General features: G+C 55.6%; 1 protein-coding gene across 2 annotated transcripts in view; it reads right to left on the bottom strand.

The window, feature by feature from the left end:
* The window catches only part of MACF1 (microtubule actin crosslinking factor 1), a 139,390-nt gene that overhangs the window by 77,398 nt on the left and 38,827 nt on the right, over positions 1-23,165 (bottom strand). For both annotated transcript variants that reach the window (XM_050983184.1, XM_050983185.1), the window contains exons 6-35: positions 18,998-19,164; positions 18,287-18,399; positions 18,088-18,194; positions 17,643-17,762; positions 17,442-17,537; positions 17,080-17,207; positions 16,904-16,997; positions 15,426-15,580; positions 13,694-13,970; positions 13,011-13,139; positions 12,696-12,773; positions 12,418-12,579; positions 11,782-11,886; positions 11,191-11,286; positions 10,739-10,864; positions 8,639-8,791; positions 8,020-8,174; positions 7,523-7,649; positions 6,925-7,108; positions 6,209-6,378; positions 5,472-5,650; positions 5,152-5,290; positions 4,594-4,787; positions 4,287-4,449; positions 3,734-3,817; positions 3,532-3,639; positions 2,805-2,903; positions 2,502-2,654; positions 2,234-2,322; positions 1,708-1,843 (exon numbers count right to left, since the gene is read on the bottom strand). In XM_050983184.1, the coding sequence (XP_050839141.1) occupies positions 1,708-1,843; positions 2,234-2,322; positions 2,502-2,654; positions 2,805-2,903; positions 3,532-3,639; positions 3,734-3,817; positions 4,287-4,449; positions 4,594-4,787; positions 5,152-5,290; positions 5,472-5,650; positions 6,209-6,378; positions 6,925-7,108; positions 7,523-7,649; positions 8,020-8,174; positions 8,639-8,791; positions 10,739-10,864; positions 11,191-11,286; positions 11,782-11,886; positions 12,418-12,579; positions 12,696-12,773; positions 13,011-13,139; positions 13,694-13,970; positions 15,426-15,580; positions 16,904-16,997; positions 17,080-17,207; positions 17,442-17,537; positions 17,643-17,762; positions 18,088-18,194; positions 18,287-18,399; positions 18,998-19,164 (4,086 nt within the window). The remainder of the gene's footprint in view (positions 1-1,707; positions 1,844-2,233; positions 2,323-2,501; positions 2,655-2,804; positions 2,904-3,531; positions 3,640-3,733; positions 3,818-4,286; positions 4,450-4,593; positions 4,788-5,151; positions 5,291-5,471; positions 5,651-6,208; positions 6,379-6,924; positions 7,109-7,522; positions 7,650-8,019; positions 8,175-8,638; positions 8,792-10,738; positions 10,865-11,190; positions 11,287-11,781; positions 11,887-12,417; positions 12,580-12,695; positions 12,774-13,010; positions 13,140-13,693; positions 13,971-15,425; positions 15,581-16,903; positions 16,998-17,079; positions 17,208-17,441; positions 17,538-17,642; positions 17,763-18,087; positions 18,195-18,286; positions 18,400-18,997; positions 19,165-23,165) is intronic.

The following is a 23,165-nucleotide window of genomic DNA, read 5'->3' as shown; positions in this document are numbered from 1 at the left end:
GAACGAGCCGTGGAAAGACAGAGAAGAGGGAAAGGGGGAGGAAAACAAAAGAGAAAGATAAAAAAAAAGGAGATGGATGGGAGGGAGGGGAGTAAAAGGCTTTTACTTACCGACTTGCAGGGTGTGCCTTGAGCAGTTAAAGACAGAGCCTTATGGAGCAGTTCAGCCGTATCACACACAGTGTAAAGCTTGGGGTTAGCGTCCAGCATGCGACTGTTTTGTTTTGCCAAAAGAACCCCACACACAGGTCCGTCCTCTTTCCCTTTTGTGTGTTTTGTTTGTTTGTTTAAATCCCAGGGGGGGGGTTAGTTAAACTTGTAAGCAAGGATGTCAGTTAATCTTAAAAACAGTTGACATGAAACACAAACCATACAGGGACACATCATGCTCAATTTAGCGCGCTCTGCTTTGCATTTTTTTTTTTTTTTCTGGTCTTTTGTAACTTCTTTCTGACAGTTGGATGTTTCCAGCAAGCAAATGTTAAAGAGTTCTTCATGCTCCCTCTACAGTGAAGCAACAGCTCCGCAGCAGAGCTGCAGGGAAGGTTTTGCAGACGGGGATTTAAGGTGAAGCCCCCACTGCCATCTCTTGTTTTGCTGCCTGGGCTTCATCAGGTCCGTGAGTGAAAACTCTTCCAGCCCCAAAACAGCTTGACAAGCCCTGGAGAAAGCTTTTGCTCTAAAATAATTTTCCTGATCAAACTGAGGAATAGGGAAAGGAAAAAAAAAAAGCATCCATTCCACAGGGAGGCTGCATCAAATCTGTGATGGCTTAAAGTGATTTGTTCACCTTTCTGCTGCCAGCACAAGGGCTAAAGGGCTTGCAATGAAATAAATCATTTCCTGCTCTGAAACACCTGGAATGTGCTGTAAAGTCCAGTTTGGAGCAAAACACTGCATTTTTAGGTAAAAGCTGGACAGGCAGAACTCAAAAAAAGCAGCTCTGCCACCTTCTCCCCATGAGTGGCTTGAACAGGGCTTCACTCACAGACCTGAGAGCCAAAACCTGCATCTCAGAGCCAGATGTGAGCGGGCTGTTGCTTCAGGGTACAGGGAGGCAGCAAGCAAACACACAAAAATATCCATTGAGACATGAATATACACTTAGAGAACAGGCAGACGTAAATCTGTGAACGACAGCTGGAACAGAGGCAATGGGGATGCAATTCCAGCCCTCCCTGCAAGGATGGGGCTGGGGGGTGGGAACAGGGAACAGCTTCTGCAGGTCTCCCAGCTGAGGGGCTGGATGATGGGATTGCCTTCCACATGGAAGAGCTGCTTGGTTCAGCCACAGCTGAGAAAAACCCTTGGCCAGACCCTGAGGCCACCTCAGTCCCACCTTCCTGCACCCCCTGCCCGCAGTGGGACTGAGCCCTCTGAGCTTACAGCCCTCAGAGGACACACATTTCCTCAAGGGGACATTTCCAGGGCAGAATTCCATCTGCCACCCTGCTCACCAAGCACAAATGAGCCTCCTGCAGAGGGCAGAGCCCTGAAACTCTCCCATGGAGCTGGAAGGCAGCAGGAAAACCGCTCCTGCTTGGCCTCCAGGCACCACCAGACGCTTTGGGTGACCATCAACAGGAGAGAAGGTTCGTGCAAGAGGCTCTGAGTGGCCACTGGCCAGAGACACAGGACAAAATGAAACCTTTTCCACAGCCTGAGGAGGGAAGGTGAGGAGTGAGCAGGGCTGAGCAGGGAGCAGTACCTTGTGCTCTGTCTCCTGAGCCAGCTGGCTCTGGAGCTGCTGGAGCTGCTCTGTGGAGTTGCTGCAGAGAGCCTGGTAGGTTTCCTTCAGAGCACCAATCTGAGCAGAAATCTGGTCCTTTTCTGGTTGGGACAGCCTGCAAGGGGAAGGGGAAATACCTCAGAGTACTGCCCAAACCAGCTCCACAGAATTACCACATCCTTCCAAGCACAGGAAAAGGCCAAATCCACCACGAGTCCCTGCCCTGCTCAGCTAAAACCTGCCAGGATAACTGAGCAAAGGCTCACCTGCATTGTAACAATCCAATCCCCAAATAGATGGGTCTGCATCTCAACTAAAGAGGATTAATATTGTCCCACAGCATAAATGGGTTGCACATTTCACAGATCTCATTGCAGACCATAAAGAAGAAAACTGTTGTGTGCAGCTCATTGTTTTTAACTGGAGTCAGGCACTGGATCCCATGGATCCACCAGCTCTAAGGAACTTCATCTCCAGCCCCTGTTCCCTCCCTGGTCACACTCACTTGTGGCTGTGTTTTGCCAGGAAGATTTCATAAGTTTTGATGGCCTCAGAGACCTGCCCCTTCTTTGCAGCCAGCTCCTCATTCAGGGTCTGGAAAAAAATATATCAAAAAGAAAGCAAGCAGCTTAATGCAGCTGTGAAAAGAAGAGCAGAAGTTAAACCTCAGGGTCTGGAAATAAAAATATCAAAAAGAAAGCAAGCAGCTTAATGCAGCTGTGAAAAGAAGAGCAGAAGTTAAACCCCAGGGTCTGGAGCCAGCCCTGCTTTACCTGCTGCTCTGAGATGGATTTCTCGATGTCTCCCAGCTCTCTGCTGCTAGCAGCTGCTGCACTGCCCTGCACACTCTGCTTCAAGCCCAGAGCCCAGCTCAGGAGCTCCTTCACCTTGTCCATGTGCTCCTGCTTTTCCTCCTCCACCACTTTCTGCAAAGAGAGGAGGAAGGAGCAAGGCAGCCACGTCAAAAGGGATCTCCAAAGGGAGAGGAAAGGCAGATGCTGCTCCCTCAGCACGGAGCAGCATCCCTGGGGATGGGGGGATGTGGGGACAGGTCCAGGTGTGCTCCATGCCCTCACCTCCTCCTCCTCCAGGCGCCGCAGGGCGTCACTGATGTACTTCACGTGCTGGGTGGTCAGAGTCACCAGGGCTGTGTAGCGAGTCCTCAAATCCATGAACTGCCAGGGGGGAAAACAGAGGGGGAGAGGGGCTGCATCAGCCCTGCTGGCAGATCCACAGTGCCACCCTTGACAGCACATGACATGGATGAGGCACCTGTGGCTTGGGAAGCCCCCAGGGCACCTGGCAGAGCCGGGATGGCACCAATGGAATGCAGCCAGTCTGCTGGGGAGGGTGGTGGCCACACAAGGCATGCTGCACATGGAGCAGGGGGACACTCCGGCCACGGACACTGGGGTGCTCAACTCTTACAGAGGGCTACTGGGATCTTTGATATCCACACAGAGCAGACAGGAGCTCGGGTCCCTAAAAGGTTCTCATCCCAAAAGATGCACACACAGCAACACTGCATGGTGCTCTGGTTATTTACCTCACAAGGCTGAAGGGCTGAGCCGACCCTGCTGGATTTGACCCAGGGGTTCCCAGGAGTCAAGGTATGGCATACCTGGTGCTTAGGGCACTAAGCCATCCTCTCTGGCTATTGGAAAAAACAGCGAGGGTGGAAACTTTATTTGTACAAGAGAGTTCAGCAGGAAGGAGCTCATTGCACAGAGGCTGCTGGGTGGTTTTGCTGGGCGTGGAAGAACCCCCAAAATCTCCCCCTGCTGAGCTGAGGTGGGGTCCTACCTCCTGGGTGATGGCATCTGAGGAGGAGAGCATCCGCCGGCGCTTCATGGGCGACTTCTGCTGCGACTCCACGAAGGCCCTGTAGGTCATCAGCTGCAGCTCATAGTCCTGAAAAGGTGGGGAGATGTGGAGCTTGTGAGATCTGCAGACTCTGCCAGGGCTGCTCCTGCCCAGCCCACCCCACCCCACCCAGGGGCTGTACCTTGACGGCGGCCGAGTATTGCTGGGAGAATTTCTGACACTGGTCCAGCTTGGCTTGGTTTTTCTCAATCTCTGCAGCCAAAGCCTTCAAAGGAATTCAAAGGAAAAATGGTTGTCAGAACAGGTTGGCTGAGTTGTTGCCCAGAGAAGGTGTGGATGGCCCAGCCCTGGAAGTGTTCAAGGCCAGGTTGGACTGGGCTTGGAGCAACCTGGGATAGTGGAAAGTGTCCCTGCCCATGGCAGGGGGATGGAAACAAGATGATCTTGGAGATCCCTTCCAACCCAGCCTTTCTGGGATTCTATGACAGCAGCCATGGGGACGTGAGCAGAATTCTGGTTCACATCCCTGCACTTTTGGGTAAAATCTTTACACCCTCCAATTTTTCATGCTAAACCTCATCTGCACCTTGAGCCAAGCAGAACTCCTCCACTCCCCAGACACCCAGCTCAGGCCTGCAGCCTCTTCCCTGCTGCTTTTCACATTCCCAGGCTCAGACATGAAAAGAAGTGACACGGTCACGGCAGCAAGGAGACACCACGAGGTCCTGCCTCACCGTTTGCTGGCTGAGCTGCTCCGACAGCACCCGGCTGTCCTCAGCCTGGCCAGGCTTCATCAGCTCCTGCTGGGCTGTGATCTCCTCGATCCACTGGATCAGGGCGCTGTGGCACTGCCGGTAATCGCTCAGCACCTCCTGGATGCTCTCCAGCTCCGTGTGGCTGAGAGGAAACCACCACAGGTAAGACCAGGGCGGGTGAAACGGCACCAGCAGGAATCCCAGCAAGGAAAATTTCACCTCCACCAAGCCTGACCCAAGGTGTCAGCTGAAGGGTGAGAGGGAGAGGAGGGAGGAGGTCTCTCACCGGGTCTCGATCTGGGCGCAGACTCGCTGCCAGCGATCCCACAGCTGGCTCCCCTTCTCCTGGAAGCGCTCCAGGTCGATGCTGCGCTCCTGCCTCAGCCTGAACAGCTGCTCCCCCACCTCCTTTGCCTTCACCATCTCCTCCTCCAGCGTGGAGAACACGGAGCCCTTGTCCTTCACCTCCCCGAGCCATTGCTGCAAAAGGAGACAGCATCGGGTCAGTGCCACTGAAAGCAGAAGGGACCGAGGCAGAGATGTCCTCCCAGCCAGAGGTGACACAGCTGGGAAGGAGTTAATGGGTTTATTTTCCCTCTCTCCTTAACTAGGAGGTGTAGAATGAAGGGGAACGTGCTCCCAGGTCAGATTGGGGCAGGTCATATCCTACAGCAGCAGACAGAGCAAAGCCACAGCACCTCCCTGACACTCACAAAGCAATCAGGGCTCTCACACCAGCAGCACAAAACCCTCCAAAAATGGACCAAGGCAAGGAAAATGTCCCACAGTCCAAACTCAGCAGAAAAACGGGAAGGACACTGCTTGAAAAGCCAAGAGCACCAACCTGCAGGGCTGCCCTGTGGGTCTGAATGGCTGCCAGGTCAGCAGGCACAGCCTCCTCCTGGCTCAGCTTCACCTCGTAGCCTTTCACCAGGGATTCTGCTCCCTGGGTGCTGCGGATAATGATGTCAACCGTCTTCAACCTGGCAAATCAAACAGGACACACTGACATCCCAGACGTGGCACAGACCTGGGGGCTGCACCACGTGCTGCAGGGGGATGGACTCAGTTACAGCCACCACAAGGTGTGTTGGAGGGACAGAACCTTTGTGAACTGGGATCGCTCAAAAGGGTGTTTGGGAGCAGAGGCACATCCCAACTCACTTCTCCAGGTAGATGGAAGACAGCCCATGTGTCTGCTCCATCTTGTTCACCACCAAGTCCAGCTCTGAACGCAGGTGGGGCGTGCTGGGCCCTGCAGGAGCCTTGTCCAGGAAGCTGTAACACCTCTCAGACACAACCCGGAGCTCCGACTGCAGCTGCTGCAGATCCTCCTGTGTGTGCTGCAGGGGAGGGGGACAACGTGAAAGGAGAGCAGGGAAAAGGCAGGGGGGAAAAGGGCAGGGGGGAAAAGGGCAGGGGGGAAAAGGGCAGGGGGGAAAAGGGCAGGGGGGAAAAGGGCAGGGGGGAAAAGGGCAGGGGGGAAAAGGGCAGGGGGGAAAGGCAGGGGGGAAAAGGCAGGGGGGAAAAGGCAGGGGGGAAAAGGCAGGGGGGAAAAGGCAGGGGGGAAATGGGCAGGGGGAAATGGGGGCAGGGGGAAATGGGGGCAGGGGGAAATGGGGGCAGGGGGAAACGGGGGCAGGGGGAAAAACGGGGGCAGGGGGGGAAAAACGGGGCAGGACTGCCCTTGGCAAAGCAGCTGTCAGGAAATGAAGCAGGCAGCCCACCTGCTGAGCCTCCCTGCTGCCTTCTGTGCAGTGAGATTCCCTCAAACCCCGAGAGCCCCTCAAACCCCGAGAGCCCCTCAAACCCCGAGAGCCCCTCGCCCAGGCAGAGGAGCCAGGGCTGTTTTTGGGGTGTGTGTCCCTGTCAGCCCTGCCCTGCCCAGCTGCAGGCCTGACCTCCTGCTCTGCCATGCGGAGCGTGTTCTCCTGGATGGTGTCTCCGTCTGCCCGGGCGCTGCTCGGGGCCTGGATGCGGCTCAGCAGCCGCTGCTCGCTCTCCTCCAGCCGCAGGCGGATGTTCTTCAGCTGGGACAGGTAGGTCCTGGCTACGGTCTCATCCTTGTCCTCTGCAAGCCAGAGACACACAGAAGAGCAGCTCAAGCACCACTGGTCAGTATCTGTCCCAAACAGAACCTGCTGGAATCCCCGGAGCTGAGCACAGCCTCTGAGCATCTCTGCTCTGATGGAAAACACCTTAATTAAATCATTAACTCATTAAATCATCTCCTTCTGGAAATGAGTCCAGCCACAGGACTGGAGTCCTCGGGTCCTGGTGGGAACTCGTGGTGTCACAAGTGCCACCACCATGTGTATGCTCTCAAAGACTAACTGCAGGAAGAGCTCCTTGCTTGGAATGCATTCCCTCTGCCAGCACCACAAGGGGGAGAGGACTCAGCAGCTCAGCTGAAGCTGCAAAGCCAGGGCCTCTCTGCAGGAGCAGTGCTGGACAAAGGCCCAACACTTGGATGGATAGATGGAGAAATAAGGAGAGCAGCTGCTCACACCATCAACCAGCCAGCTCAGGAAAAGAAGAACACGAAGCCATCCCATAAATCCTTTGTTGATGAGTTCCCACAGCTCCTGGTTAAAGCATCAGGCCCTTTGAAGCTCACCGTTCTCCATGGACTCCAGCAGCTGCCGGATGTGTTCCTTGGAAGACTCCACTTCCTCCTCCAGGCGCAGCCGGTCCGACACGGAGAACAGCTCCGAGTCCCGGCTGTCCTGCAGGAAATCCTCGTAGTGGCCCTGCAGGCTCTTCAGGGCTTGCTGACACTCCCCTTGAGCCAAGGATCTCAGCTGTGAGTGGAAAAAGAGGCACGTCCAAACATCAGGAACAACTTCCTGCACACCAACTGAACCACCTTCATCTGCCCAAGGAGCGTTTTCAGAGGGGGAGAGGTAAATCCTCCATGCCTCCCCCCAGCTGTGCTCACTCCCTAATGAAATGCTCAATCCACAATCTCTCAGCAGCAGCAAACTCCTGATGCTCTTCCCATTGGGAAAAGCTGCAATCCTTTCGCACAGCACCCCTGAACTCAGGTTTTCCAGGTGTGAATTGTTCCCCTTTTCCCCACTGCTGTAAACAGTGACCCTTTTCAAGGTGTGCACTGCCCCAGGTGTAAAGCCCCTTGATTTCCCCTCTCTTTGGCCACACAGAGAAGCCTGGAGAGCAGCCCAACCCCAGAAGCAGGCAGGGAAGCTCCTCTGTACCTTTTCCATGCTGAAGCTCTGCACCAGGGCTATGTCCTTCCTCAGGTAGTTCCAGGAGATGAGGCTCTTTGTGTTCATGTGCAGCTGGTGCCAGAGAGCCATCACTTTCTGGTACAGCTGCTCCACCCTGCCAGGGGACAAGAGCAGATGCATCAGCCCTGGATCTTCCCAGCAAACCCAGCCCTGACCCTGCTAATCCTCCAGCCATCCCTGGCAGACAGCAGCCCATCACTGCAGTGACCGCAGTCTGGCACCACGCAGGGAGTGATGCTCCTGCTGCTCAGTGCCAGAGATCCCTGAGGGGATCCCTCCTCCCAAATTGTCATTTTTTTTCACTTTGCAAGCCACAGCAGCAGTCTCTGCAATGGAGTTTGCAGCTGTAGAACCATGAGGGATTCCTTTCCCCACCACAAACCACTTTCACACCTCCATTCCCACCCCAAATCTGTCCCCTCCCATGCCACCATCCCCCCTCTCTGTGACTGTCACCAAGTTACCTGTTGGCCATCTCGATGGCCTCTTTGTTGGGTGGGGGGATCAGGAAGCAGACAGAAGGCACCATGGCCTCGTTCCCTGTGGGGCTGATCACCTTCCACTTGGTCCTCTGGGAATTGTCCTCCAGGACACACTCGTCGTTCCTGCAGATGGTGATCTGCAACAGCACCAGCACCAGGAGCCCATCAGAAACCAGCAGCAGGGCTGTGCACGCCTGTCCCTGCTGCCAGCCCCTCTCCTGGGGGTGAGCCAGCTCCCAGGAATACCCAGAGGGATGTGTTTTAGTGGAGCAGCAGCCTGGAAAGGTGCCAGGCAGTGCGGCACGCTCGTGCCGGGAGCGGAAGGGACAAGGAAGTCACAGGGAGCTGGCTGCCACCCACGTGCTTGCTTGGCTCAGGCTGGTGAAGCCCATCCTCCTTGGAAGGGGAAAGGACTCCAGCTCCTGCCCAGAATAAATCTGAGACATGGAAATCTGCTCCAGGAAAAACATCCCTGCTGTTTTCCCTCCCCCTGCCTTCCCACTGACAGATCCTACGGCGCTCATCCCAAACCACGCCGGGTGTCACTCCCCTGTCCCTGCCTTCCCTTCCCGAGTGTCACCAGCACTCTGCCAGCCCTCACCTCGATCTGCCTGTAGTCACAGACAGCCTTGATGGGGATGGTGCTCTTCACAGCGTGCTCTGGGTTCCTGGGCCGGAGCTGGACGATGCTTTTGGAGCGTCCCACCAGGCTGGCAACAGAGCTCTTGGACTGGATCAGCTGCTCCTTCTCATCCTGGCAGGGACAAGGAGCATGGGCTGCTTGAGGGCTGTGCCAGGCATCTCAGCTCGCCCCCCACCCCAGTGCTGGCCTGCAAGGGCTGAGCAAACACCTCAGGAGGATCCTGCTGCCCTGGCAGGATGGGAAGAGGGCTCAGGAGATGGGATGGGACATCACTGCTACTCCCACTGCCCTGCAAAGCCACATGCACACCTCTGCCTCTCTGGCTGGTAGGACAAGAAAATGTTTTCTTTCAAAAGGGAAAAAAAAAAAAAAAAAAAAAGAGAACACAACATCCACCAAAACCAAGTCCCAGGAGCTGTGAGGGGCTGAGAGCAGGACAGTGTCCCCCAAGGCTGGGGATGTTCAGCTGCCTGCAGGAGAGCCCAGGGAAGCATGCTCCCTTCTCTAAAGCAAAGGATGAAGGGGTGTTTAAACCAGTGGCTGGAATGGGAGATGATGAATTATGGGGATCAAACACCTCAGGAGGAAGGGGGGGCTCGGGGTGGAGTGATCACACAGGCCTCTGGCTCTGGGGAGAAATCTGCCAGCTGGAGGAAATGTTATTCCTACAAATCCCTGCTGGGCCTGGTGATGGCACCAACCCAGGGGGAATGGTGGCAAAGCTGCCCTGGACCAGCCTCTGGCAGCGTGGAGACCTGTGCAGATCACCACACTGGCAGCTCTGTGGTTAGTGACAGCTCAGCCCCTGCTGGCTGTGGCAAAGGTTTCAAAGAAAAGGATCCCAGAAAAGCTTCTCCCTCATGCTTGGTACTCTGGGGTTGGTTAGTGTGCTGAGACAGTGGAGGAGACTTGAATGGTTAAAAAAAAAATTAAAATTAAAGAAAATTTAAAGAAAAGAATAAATGATTAAATAAACTACCTGTGCCTGTCCCAGGGAGCATGATTGGAAGAAATACAACTTTAACTTATTAGGTAAGAAAGAGTAAAATAGCTGAGCTCAGGGCAGCTGCCCCAGTCCTGGGGTTGTGGCCTCTCTCTGGCTGCCCAGAACAGCCTCTCCCACCCCAGATGGCACCTGCCAGACTCCTGATGTGCCATCAGACACAGACCCTGGCAGCCAGCCTGGCTGCTCCAGGTCCTGGCAGCACCAGAGACAGGCCAGGACAACCCTGAGAGAGGATGGGGGAGCCCCCAGGCCTCCAGGAGAGAAGCCGGTGCTGGTGCACCCATCACCCCCAGTAAGGGCACCCCAGAGGCACTGGGGACACCCTGCTGTGCACTTCTTGGTGGCCACCTGCCTCCACACTCTGTGTCACCTCCTGACCCTGCCACCACAGCTCAGCACTTCAGCCACAGCCCAAATCCTCCCCTGACCCCGGTGTCCAACCCCAGCTGATGCTCTGCTCCTCGGGGGTTGTTTTCAGGTTGGTTTTTTTCAGGCTAAATCAGGCAAGAAGGTGACAGTGCCACGGCCTGGGCTCTGCTCTGCTCAGCTAAGCCAGGCCACGTGTTCAGAGATCAGCCCCTGGCACAGCCAGGCTGGCCTGGCTCTCCCCCACCCCGCAGGATGGATTAACACAGGATTTGGGCTGGATAAAGAGCAGGCATTTCTCCACCAGGAGCATCCTGCAGGCCCTGCCTTTGTCCAAGCAGGATGGCAGGGTGGGCATGGCTGGGGCAGGAGCAGCTCACACCTCAGGCTGGGACCTCGCACAGCCAGCACAGCCTGCCTGCTCCTCACCCTGAGGACACAGACAGGTCAGAAGGTGCCTCTAAATGACAGTGACCAACTCCAGCTACACCACACAGCTGGGGCCAGCACAGCCTGCAGCTCCTCCAGCAGCTCCAAGGGCAAGCAAACCCCTGCCCGAGGTGGAGCACAAACCACACCCCACCAAACTGTGGGGACAAGGAGCCCAGTTCTCCCTGGGGAGGAAAGAGGTGTCCCAGGCAACGCTGCTGGAGCAGAGCAGGCTGGTGGGCTGTCAGAGAACCCACCATGGAGTCCTGCAGGAGGTCCTCCAGCCGTGTCAGGCTCGTGTTGTGGTCACAGGAGTATTTCCTCTTGATGGAGTCCTGCAGGTTCCGCAGGTACGTCTCCGACTCCCGGGCGTCGCTGAAGAACTGCCAAGGCAAAAAGGGTCACAGGCACCTGGACAAGCCCCCTGAGCAGCCTGGAGACAGGCAAGGAGCACCCCAAAGGCTCAGCCAGCAGCTCCTGACACTGCTCTGGCTTTAGGGCTGCGAGGGCAGGATCATCCCAGGTGGATGAGCAGAGCTACAGGGAATTGTTGATCCCTTTTTCCCCCTGGAAATGCCCAGGGAGCAGCTAACAGATATTCCAGAGAAAAAAAATCCCTTCTTCCCTCTCCATCAAGGACAACAGCAGTGTGAGGAGCTCACGGAGTGGGACTCAGCAGATGGGACTGAGGGAGTTTGGCCCCAAATACCTGGAAATAGGCAGCGTTCTCCTTCACGTGCTGCTCCACGCACAGGCAGAGCTGCTTGATCCACTGCCACTGGGTGTGCACAGCAGCGCTGTAGGCCTGTGCAAAACACAGAAAAGGGCACTGGAAAAGGGCATGCACAGCCAGGAGGGGCACAGCAAGGACACAGGAGCCTGAGGGAAGGACAGAAATGACCAAGATCTGGCTGCAGCCAGGAGGGTTTGGACACAGAAGATGGCAGACCCTGTCTCGGTGTCCCCACGTCACCCACGTGCCAGAGGCAGCAACAGTTTTGCTTTTACCCCATGGAAAAGGTTCCCACAGCCCTTTGCTTCACCACCACGGTGTCCCTGGAAGCCTGGATGAGCCCAGGGAAGCCAAGGCCATTCCCTGCATCACCTCTCTGTGGGAAAGGCTCACACTCTGTGCTGGTGCCCTAATTTGAGGTGGCGATTATTTGGGAATGGCCACTTCCCAAAATTAAAAATCTCTGATGTCCTGCCACCATAAAACACTTCACTAGGCACCACGGGGTGAGGCAGTGAGGGGATTTGATCCTTGGGAACCCCACAGCTCTGCCAGGCTCCTGCTCACCTCCACGGTTTGCTTGGCAGGGTGATTCTCCAGGGAGAGCAGCTCAGCCGTGTCCTGGAGGGAACGGAAGATGTCCTGCTTCTCTTCCAGCTCTGCTGTCAGCTCCTGCAGGAGGGAAAGTTCAAACCTCAGCTCTGGCACCTCGCTCAGACCATGTGTCCAACTGACCTAAAGGAGGTACCAGTGGATGCCAGGGGATCCAGCAGGGCACCACAGCCCCATTCCCAACAGGAATCTGCCTCCTGTGTGCCAAACAGGCACTGGAAACCTGCCCAGGGACCTCCTCAGCTTCACCCAGTGATTGTGGAAAGATGGGAATTTGTTTATACTGCTGTAAAGAGGAATCAGTTTTCCTCTTTGGCTCCGACTTATCCCCCTCGCCCCCGCTAGTTCAAGATGCCTTGAGCTCCAAACTAATGCTAAAAATACATCTTTTGATGCCTTTTTGATTGCAATTCAATTGAACACACACATTCATTTCACTTTCTGCTCTGGGGAGAGCTTCCATCAGCTCTGCTCAGGCACAACAAGCTCAGGGAGCTGGGAGGGAGCATCCAGCCTGAGGATTTCAGGTCTGTCAGGAGCTGAGGGCTCCGCAGAGGACCAAAAGCAGCACCTGCCCTCCCCAGCACTCACTGAGAAGTAATTCTTCTTGGCTGCAATGTTGGGGTTGTTGTCACTCCAGTCGTAGGCCAGTTCCTCCTCCTCCTTCTCATTCAGCCAGATCAGCTCAGCAGTGGCCCGGGACACGAATCCATGCAAGCTCTGCAGGTGCCTCAGCCTGAAGCTCGAGGTTTCCTGGACACCAAGAATGGTTTGTTATTCCTCCTCCCTGATGGTTTCTTTGCCCTCTCCCCAGCCTTGGAGCAGGGAGGGCCCCCAGGCTCCCAGGGCAGTGCTGGGAGCCCACTCACCATCAGTTTGCAGTACTGAGTCTCCAGCTTGCCCAAGGTCTCCGTGTAGCTGGCGCGGAAATTCGGAGACATTTTACCCTGAAGGATGAGAAATGCTCTTGTAACCCATCACAGGACAGCATCAGCCAGAACCCCAGCCCCAAATCTTTCTCCACAGCTCTGCCTGAGGAAGGGGAGGGTGCAGAGGATGGCTCAGGGCAGCACTGCATCAACTCAGAAGCTCCATCCTTAAAAACCACCTCTATCCCAGGAATGTGACCCACAGGAGCTGATCCCAGTGCCCTCATTTCCCACGCCTGGTGTCCCCCACCATACCTCATACATCCTGGCCTCCTTCACGCTGGAGCCCAGGTCCTCCACACTGGCATGGATGTGCCTCTGGGTCTCCAGCTGGGATTCCACACTTGGCAGGTCAGTGCCCCACTCTGCCCGCTCCAGTCTCATCTGAAACCAAGAGGCTCAGGTCAGCACTGCTCCTTCTGCTCTCAGAGGGACACCAGGAATCCTCCCAGAGGAAAAAACAGGAATCACCCCAGAGGGAAAAAACACCTCCCAGTCTTGGTGGAAGATCCTAAGCCAGTGCTCCAACTCTGAATATTTCTGGGACAGCCTACACAAGCTTCCCACCCACTTAAGACCAAGTGACTGCATTAGCACAGATCTGCTTCCAGCTTTGAAAGGTTCCTCTGATCCCCACTGGCCAGCAGGACCACAAGAGACAAAACCCAGCTCCAGTTTTGAAAGGTTCCTCTGATCCCCACTGGCCAGCAGGACCACAAGAGACAAAACCCAGCTCCAGTTTTGAAAGGTTCCTCTGATCCCCACTGGCCAGCAGGACCACAAGAGACAAAACCCAGCTCCAGACAGAAGCCTCAGATCTCCAAAAACGACAAACCACCAAAAGCAGCAATTCACAGCTAAGGGCAGGAAAAGGCCTGGGGCATCTTCCCACATCAGCCTGAGCACAGGGCAGGAGGTTTGGCCCAGCATCTCCCCACCTGCATCTCCTCCACCCAGGCCAGCAGCTCGTAGACGAAGCGCAGGCTGCCTTCGTCTTCAGAGGAGGAGATGGCCACCAGCTCTGTCCTGGTCATGGGCTTGCGGAACCAGGAGGCCGAGGAGGTGTGGAGCCCCTTGGTCAGGGACTCGCCCTTCAGGTGGGTCGTGCTCAGCGTGGAGGTGGGCACCAGCTCCAGGGTGGAGAAGTGACCCTTCCTGTAGAGGTTGGTGCACTCCAACCTCAGCGTCACCAGCTCGTCCTGCAGCCTCATGATCCTGGGGAAGCAAGCAAGGATGGGAATGTGGCACGGAGGGACAAAACTCTCCTTTGTCTCCTTAGAAAGGAAAAAAAACCCAGAAGTTTCTCAAAGGCACCTCAGAGGACCTGGGGGACTTCACCTCAAACTTCAGGATGGCCAATTAGACAGAAGCCAAAAAAATTCCCTGAGCAATTTACTAGAAAAAGAAGAGAACAAAGAAACTAATGCCTTTTGTGAGGTGTTTTACCAGGAGCAAGAACATTTCCCACCTGGCTGGGTTTTTCCCTGCAAAGAGTTTTCTCATTTTGCCTTTTATTCAAACTTTTCTGTATCCAACACTGCCACAGAAGCCACCCTGCTGATTTTATGCCTTCTAAGGCAGCTGAGCTATCTTGGGTGTGATACAGATCTCCAAGAGCTTGTGAGACCTGGCTGGAGGAGACCATATATCAGGTAAGGAGATGGACACGTGTGTCACCAGGATATTTTCTGAAAAATCCCCTTGCCAGGATTTTTCTCCTGAGAAGCCTCAGAAAAAAAATGTAAACAATAATTCTCTTTTTCCTTAGAATGTGGTCTGGGGGCTGCTTACCAACAAGTGCACCTTTGATTGGTTTCATGTGAATTGTTTTTAATTAATAACCAATCCCAGTTCAGCTGAGTCAGTCACAGGTTTTTATTATCATTCTTGTCTCCTTTCTCTTTATTTAGTATAGTTTAAGCATATCACTTTCTTTTAATATAATATCATAAAATAACAAGTCAGCCTTCTGAAAACTTGGGAGCCAATTCTCATCTCTCTGTAGCCTCTTTCTTTAGAATAGAATAGAATATATGATAAAATAACAAATCAGCCTTCTGAAAACTTGGGAGCCAATTCTCATCTCTCTGTAGCCTCTCTCTTTCTTTAGTATAGTTTTAGAATAGAATAGAATAGAATAGAATAGAATAGAATAGAATAGAATAGAATAGAATAGAATAGAATAGAATAGAATAGAATAGAATCTCTCTGTATCCTTTCTCTTTCTTTAGTATAGTTTTAATAAATCATTTTCATAGAATAGAATAGAATATATCATAAATAACAATCAGCCTTCTGAAAAGTTGGGAGTCAATTCTCATCTCTCTGTATCCTTTATCTTTCTTTAGTATAGTTTTAATATATCATTTTCATGTTCATAGAATAAAATAGAATATATGATAAAAAAACAAATCAACCTTCTGAAAACTTGGGAGTCAATTCTCATCTCTCTGCATCCTCTCACTTTCTTTAGTATAGTTTTAGTATATCATAGAATAGAATAGAATAGAATAGAATAGAATAGAATAGAATAGAATAGAATAGAATAGAATAGATGATAAAATACCAACTCAGCCTTCTGAAAACTTGGGAGCGGATTCTCATCCTGGGGACCCTCCCAACACCACCCAGAGGGGATGTGCAGCCCCTGAGGAAGCTCCCCACGCCCACCTGAACACCAGCTCCTCCAGCTGGTAGTAGTTCTCGTCCCGAAGGATCTGCACGTCCACCTGGAGCTGGCGGATGAGCCCCTCGCTCTCCTGCAGGAACGCCACCACGTCGGCCTCGTGCTGCACTGGCTGGCCTGACTCCAGGTGAGCAGCATCCTGAGGGGACAGGGGACACTCAGGGAGAGTCCCCTCAGCCCTCTCATGGGGCTGAGAGTCACAGGGCACCTCCTGCTACCACCCCATGCCACATCCTTCTCCCCTTCCTTCCCTTTTCCCCCAACATGGAGCTGCTCCATGGCTGGAGGTCAGGGAGAGACCTCCTCTCTGTCACCAACATTTTCTATAAAAAATCCTTTCCTTAGGATTTTTCCCTCCTGAGAAGCTGAGAGGCCTCAGGAACAAACTGCAAAGATTCTCTGCTGCTGTGGGATGCAGCAGGTGGGTCTGGGATTGGTCTCATCTGGTTGTTTCTCATTAATGGCCAATCCCAGTCCAGCTGTCTCAGACTCCCTAATCAATCACAAAATTTTATTATCATTCCATTCCTTTCCTTTCAAGCCTTCTGATGAAATCCTTTCTTCTATTCCTAATCATTTTCTTTTCATATCATATATATCATAAAATAATCAATCAGCCTTCTGAAAGATGGAGTCAAGATCCTCATCTCTTCCCTCATCCCAGGACCCCTGAACACCAGCACAGGGGTCCCTTCTCCTTGCCCACCCTGGGTGCTGCTGGGTGGCAGTGACCATGCCAGGAGCCCCAGGTGTCTGAGGGTGCTGGGCAGGAGCAGTGAGGGCACAGGAGAGTGCAAGGCTGTGAGCCCTGAGGAGGGGTGGTGAGAACACCACAGACACCCAGCTTGGAGGCTGGAAACACCTTTGGACCCACAAGCTTAGCTGGAGCAGAGCATGAATCCATCCCCCCGCACCACACCCAGGACAACCCTTTAGAAAAGCTTCTGGAGGTGAACTGAAAGCTTCCAGGAATAGATGGGATCATCATTTTTAGCTCCCAACCCTTTCAACCAACATCTCTTCAAACAACAAAGAAAATCTCTTCAGAAACCTGCTCCCTACCCAGGGTCTTCCACTGAGTCCTTTCCACCAGGCAAATAAAACAGATTTTGGGGGTTTTAAGCCTCATTATACAACAAAAAAGATTCACCAAGCTGTTCCAGAAGTGCTGTTCTCCTCCACACCAGCACCTCTGCAGATGTCCAGCCCCCCTTGCTGTGTTCCCAGAGACAAGACCATTCCCCATCCCCCTGCCCTCAAGGTGACCTGTGGATCACCAAATATCTGCCACCACCCCTACAGCACCTCTGGGACAGGCTCAAGGGCAGAAAAGCAAGGAAAACATTCCAGGGGGAACCCACCACGCCAGGCAGAAGAGAGGAGAGGAGATGGGTACCAAACAAGAGTAGGAAAACAAATAAATCAATAAAATCAGGAGGGGCAAACCCCACTCCCCACTCACAGCCTGCAGCGTGTTCTTCGCCAGGGTGAGCTTTTCTTCACAGCTCAGAGCACCATTCTGGATTTTGTTAGCGATTTGTAGCAGCAATTCCAGCCTGGAATGACAGAGGGAGGTGAGAGAGGGGTTTTGGAAGAGGAAGGAGCGGGGGATGTCCCTGCCAGGGGCACAGCACCCACCTCTCCACCGCCGGCCGCAGGAGCTTCTCGCGCTCCAGCATCTCGATGATGAGCTTGCCCCACTCCTCCTCCACATCGTTGGGGTGGTAGCCCTGGGGCAGCTTGATGCGTCCAAATTCAATCCAAACCTGGGGGAAACATCAGCAGAATGGCATTTCCCACCTCTGCCTGGAGCTGCCTGGGGATTCCAGGGAGGGAAGAGGGGCTCTGCCTCCGCTCCTGCAGTGCGCTGCCTCGGTTATCCTGAGGGGTGTTCCCACTTCTCCTCTCCAAAATAAACCTGAACTGAGCACAGCTCAGTCTTGCTAAAAAAGCACAGCATTCCCAGCTACCAGCCTCTGGGCAGCCAGCAGGATCCTCACCTCTAGCAGTTTGTAGAGCTCCTCTATCTGTCCTTTTTCCTGCTCTTTCGCTGGGATCTCAGTTTCTTTGAAGTGTATGTACTGGTTATAAAGTGCCTGGGAGGAGAAAAGCTCATCAGGAACCACCCTGGGGAGTGCCACCACCCATCCCTCAGCACTGGACACAGGACACACCGAGGACAGACCTGGTCCAGGACCTACCTTTAGCTCTACAGGGTTCTGGGGGAAGGATTTGTCTGACATGAGTATCGTGTGCTGCTTGATCCACGAGATGAGGGACTCCACACGGGTCTGGTACTCCAGCCACCTCGAATCCACCTCCTGTGGGGTGAGAGCATCTTTGCAAGCACTGCTGGTGGGCAAATCACAGAGGGAACTGAGGTGCCACAGAAGAGCTACAGGGTGGATCATGTGCCAGGGCCTCCCTGCTGTGATGCCATCCCAGGAGGATCCTCCTCAGATTTTTTCCTGCAGAGCCTGGGCAGCGCTGTGGCCTTACAGACACCCCAGCAGACACCACAATGGGGTCTTCCTCCCTCTCCTCATCCCTCTTCCACAGGGAACAGACCCTCTCCCAAACCCTGCCCACAACCCCAGCTGCCTCCCAAAAGGCTGTCCCAGCCTCCCAGCCCTCAGCAGTGCTTACGATGGCGCTGATCCCTTCTCCTCCCTCGGGGACTTTGGGAAAGGCATCGTAGATGGAAGACACGTAAGTGATCACAGATTTCTCATCTGGAGAGGGAACGTCCACGTCTGGCAGGAGGGAAGCAGAAAGGCAGTGAGGAAAGGGGGTGGGAAGAGAGGCTGGCATGTCCCTGCACTGGTCTCGTGCCCTGGGCACCCACCTTCAGCATCCAGCAGCCGTGTGACCCCCAGGCGCTCGGCGATCTCGAAGGCCTGCTCCAGGTTCTCCCGGTTACTCTGGATCTGCACCCTCTCCATGTCCACCAGATCTGGCCTGCAAGACACAGCCCAGAGTCACAGCCAGCACCGGGTGGCCAGGGCAGAGCATGCTGGATGGGCACCACTCCCAGGGTTGGTCTGAGCTCCTGTCCCAGGGTGGGGGCTCTCCAAGGGCTGCAGGACTTCCCTGCCTCATCCCTTTGGGAAGGGGGTTCAGGCTGCAAAGAAAAACCTCTTGGCACCAGCTGGGAAGAAGGAATCAAGAGAGGATTAACTGCTGCTTGGGAGACCTCCAAGGTCCTTGGATAAAAGCATGGATGGAAGTGCTGCTGTTCATGGAGAGCAAAAGGGCAGCACTGCAGCACTCAAGAGTTTTAAAGCTTTTCATTTCTGCCTCTCTTCCCAGCCTCATTAAGATTTTTTTCCTGCAACCTGATGTATGTTTTGCTCATTCCAAGCATCCCCCTCTCCACAGCTACCTGGCAGAAGAGAGAACTCCAGGTAAAAAAAAGACATTGCTCCCTGCCACATCTCCAAGCACTCCAAGCATCTCCAAGCACTCCATCACTGACCATAGCGGTGGGCAGAGACCCCTGGGAGACCCTCATCCCTCCTCCCACCCTCATGACATTCCAATGCTGCTCCCTGCCCACCTGTATCTGTGGATGAGGGCGTTGAACATCTTGCCATCGCTCCAGCAGGAGGAGAAGTTGGTGCACTTCAGCCCGATGTAACCTGCTGTCACCTTCTGTGTCCACAGCAGGAGCTTCTCCTTGGCTGACATGTCCCCCAGCTCCCCACTGATGTAGATGTCAGAGATCTGAAAGGAAGCAGCACAGCCATGGCAGGATGGAGGAGCAGGGAAACCTCCAAATTCTGTGAATTTGCCCCAGGCCTGGCTACCAGAAAGGGCAGGAGGCAACTCATGGTCACCGTGGGGAGAGGGGACACTGAGGCCAAGGAACTTGGGAAGGGTCACAGGACCTGTTTGGGCAGGCTGGAGATCCAAGCAGGCAGAGCCAGACATTTTCTAACCCCATTTCACAGGGCCACCAGGGTCTGCCTGGCCACACAGCCCAGCCCAGCCGGGACACGAGCTGACAACTCCAAACCCCAGGTCCCAACAAGCACCAGAGCCGCTCCCTCTGCACCATCCCTGTCCCCACAGACAGGGACACACCTCACTGGGAACACAATGTCCTGCAGAGAGGAGGCTCCAGACAGGCCCCTTCCTGCCTCTCCGTGCTCCAAACACGCCGTGCACCCTCCTGTACCCTCACTGCCCCTGCCCAGCACCCACCAGGAGGAGCCCAGAACCTCAGACACCCAGAGCTCCCCCAGGAACAGTCACTGCCACCCAGCAGCACCCAAGGTGGGCAAGGAGAAGGGACCAGCACCAAAATCTCTTGTTGGGGCTGCAGGTGTGGCAGGGGAGCTCCACCTGGAAAACACTTGGAGAGGAGGTGTCTGAGAAAACACTTGGAGAGGAGGTGTCTGACCTCCAGCCATGGAACAGCTCCACGCTGGGGGGAAAGGGAAAGATGGAGAGAAGGATGTGACATCCCCCCTCTGCCTGGCTGGTGCCAGGGGGTGCTGGTGGCAGGGGGTGCTGTGACCCAGTTCCCAACAAAAGACAGCGACAGTCACGGACCCCTCAGACAGGGCTGGCTGCGAATCCCAGACTGGCACGTGACACCACGCACGTGTCCCTGCATGCCAGCATATTCCTGATTGGCACGGCTTCCTCCTCACCCTCCCCTCTCCAGCTCCCCTGTTAGTACAATTACCTCCCCTTAATTAAGGAGAGGACAAAGGGGAGGATGGGAGCCACTCGGATTGTCCAGGGTGCCCACGGAAAGGCAACCGAGGCAGGCTGTTTGCTCGCCGGGTTCCTCCTCCCAGCACTGCAGGGAGCAGGTGTGCCAGCACCCAGCCCTGAAAACACCCAAATCCATCCCCAAAGCACCCTCAGCTGGGTGCTGGCAGCGCTCAGGTCCCGGCTGTCAGACATCCCTTAGCAGGCAGGAGACAGGGACCGGCGGGATTAGCGTCTCTCCCGGCAGCGGGCGGGTGCTGCCAGTGTCATTGGTATGCTGCAGCTCACCTCCCTCCCCAGCCTGACATGCTCATCACACATGAAACTGCTCTTTGTCAGCTGCTGCCACGCTGCCGGAGCTGCCTTTAACTCCTCCAGCCCCGGGGCTGCCTTTCCCCAGGGATGTCGGGAGCGGGCACCTGACGGGAGCTGGGATGGATGGGATGATGTGCTGGGTGAGCAGCAGGATGCAGGATGGGATGATGTGCTGGGTGAGCAGCAGGATGCAGGATGGGACCCTCCACGCCTCCAGGGAGCAGGGGAGAACCCACACAGCTCCCTCTGCTCAGCACCCCTTTATTAATTACCTGCTGGCTCTTAATTAAGAGGAGAATGAACCCTTCTGTGAACCCACCTACCAGCTGTGCCCCACCCGGGCTCTCCAGCAGTGCTGCCCATCCAGGAGCACTCCCAGCACCCAGATCTGAGAAATCCTTTATTTTTAATCCCTGACACAGCACTGGGGTTCTCCAACCACTGGGCCTGTTCCCTGAGAGCATCCTTGAAGGAAACTCTCCTAGAGATGTGCTTATGGAGGTGCAGGGTGCGGCACCAGCTCCACCCTCCTTTCTTCACATGTCTGTGACAGGACAAAGATTTAGGGAGGCACCAGCAAGAAAAGAGAGTGGAAACTCACAGGACTTGGGGCCGAACCTTTCCAGCATCAGCTCTGTGCATCAAGCAACTGGTGGCAGGATGCTGAAGGCCACATGGTGGCTGTGACAGTGGTCCCAACCTGGCAAAGGCATCAGGGCCACAGCCCCTTGAACCACACACTGGTCCTGGGGCATGCACAGCTTGACCAGACTCAAGGGCACCTTTGTCCATGCTGTCACCCCCAAAAGAGTGACCAGCAAACAGCAACAGGCTCTGAAACACAGCACCATCCCCTCCTGTTCTTCCTGGAAACCACTCAGAGAAAGCAGAGCCCCCACGTCTCCGTGTTCATCCTGCTGCCGTCCATCCTGCACGGGCAGCAGGAAGGGGACACCCCAAATTCACACCCTGAGGGCACGAGTGGCAGCGGTGACAGCAGCCACCAGCCGCACCCACTGGATCCAGGGGCTGTCACTCCCAGCCTGCCTGTGCCAGGAGCAGGGGACAGGACAGCTCAGTCCCCAAGGGATACTTTCCCAGTGGAGATGCTGCAGGGGAAAAGCCTCAGGAGCTTTCTTCCCCAGCACCCTGCCACCCATGCTCAGCACGAGGCTGCCCCTCGCTGAAATCACCATGCCCAGGAGCCACCAGGATTCGGGGTCCCCCCACCCCGCTCCGGAAAGAGGGCTTGGGCACACTCACACACTGACCATTGCTCCGGCTGTCCCCGAGCTCCCCCTGCAAGCCCGGCCCTCCACAGCGAGCCTGAGGCCACCATCAGAGGGTGACACCGTGGTCCCACCAGCTCCTGTGCCCTTGGCCGGCCGGTCGCTGCCGTACCCCGAGGAGCTCCGGGCCGCGCTGCCGCTGAAGGAGGAGGGGCTGCGGGAAGCCGGCAGCCCGTGACCATCTCCCTCCCCGGCCCCAGATGACGATGGCAACCCCGAGCTTCTCCCCGCGCTGGGGTTTTCCAGCTGATCCACCATGGGGGACGGCGTAGACAGCTCGGACACGGTGCCCGGCTCTGCTGCGGACGAGCAGGTCCAGGCGGCGCTGGAGCTGGGATCCTCGCTGCCTCCTTTCCCCCAGGCATCCAGGGCGCTGCCGGCCTCCGGCTCCCGCCTGGCCGCTGGCTCCCGGCCGGACACGGCGCTGGCCGGGGACAGGAGTGCCCCGGCACGGCCATCGGTCCCTGCGCGCAGCGGCAGCAGCACGGCCCGGCAGCTGCCGCTCCTCTGCAGCTCGACCAGCCGGCTCACCGCCTTCTCGCAGTCCTTCTCGGCCGGGTTCTCCAGCAGGCGGGCGATGACGGTGGTGCCTTCCTCCCGGGAAGCTCCCGCCACACCCGGCCGCTGCGGCTCCAGCACCAGGCGCGCTTTCTGCACCTCCCCCTGGAAGCGCTCCTTCACCTGCACGATGATGCCGGGGTGCAGCGCCGCCGGATCGGGGTCCCCACCGCGGGGCCGGCTGCCGGAGGGCTCCTCTCCTCCCTCCTGCCCAGGGGCTGCCTTCGACTTGGGCGCCTCCTCATCCTCAGCCACCTCCAGCGCCAGGGGCTCCTCCTGCGGGGCTGCCTCCGGCATCGCTCTCCTCTTCCCTCTCCGCCTCCGTTTGAAGCGCACCCTTTTTTTGGGAGACAGCGGTGCCTTCCCCACAGCTTTTTCCTTCTGCTCTTTAACGCAGCCCAGCGAATTCCCCATCTCCTCCTGCTCGCTGCCGGCAGGAACGCAGCTGAGCGAGTCGCCGGCTCCCGAATAAATCCCAACCCGGGCTTCATCGGATCAAACGCCCGGCGCGCCTCGCTCCGCCGACTGCCCCTTGTCGCCGTCCCCTCCCGCCAGCCCTGCCGCCACCGCCGCCGCTCCAGACAGCCATCTTACAGCCTGGGCGCTGCGAGAAGACAAATTCAAAGCATCTCACTGCAGTTCAGAAATCACTTGACCTAAAAGCAGAGGGAGCGGGGATTGGCTGCGGCGTCCTTCTCTCCAAATATGAGGTAATTGGAGCACGGCCCTTGCCAACACAAACAGGGAGCAGGAATCAGGCAGCGGAGCGAGGAGGGGAGTGGGAGAGGGTGGGGAAGACGGGGATAAAACACAAAACCTAAGGAAGGTTGGCAAAGGTAGAAT

This window comes from Serinus canaria, chromosome 23 (genome assembly GCF_022539315.1).
Source record: "Serinus canaria isolate serCan28SL12 chromosome 23, serCan2020, whole genome shotgun sequence".
In the NCBI taxonomy this organism is placed as follows: Eukaryota; Metazoa; Chordata; class Aves; order Passeriformes; family Fringillidae; genus Serinus; species Serinus canaria.
This window is presented reverse-complemented; position numbering and strand designations above follow the sequence as displayed.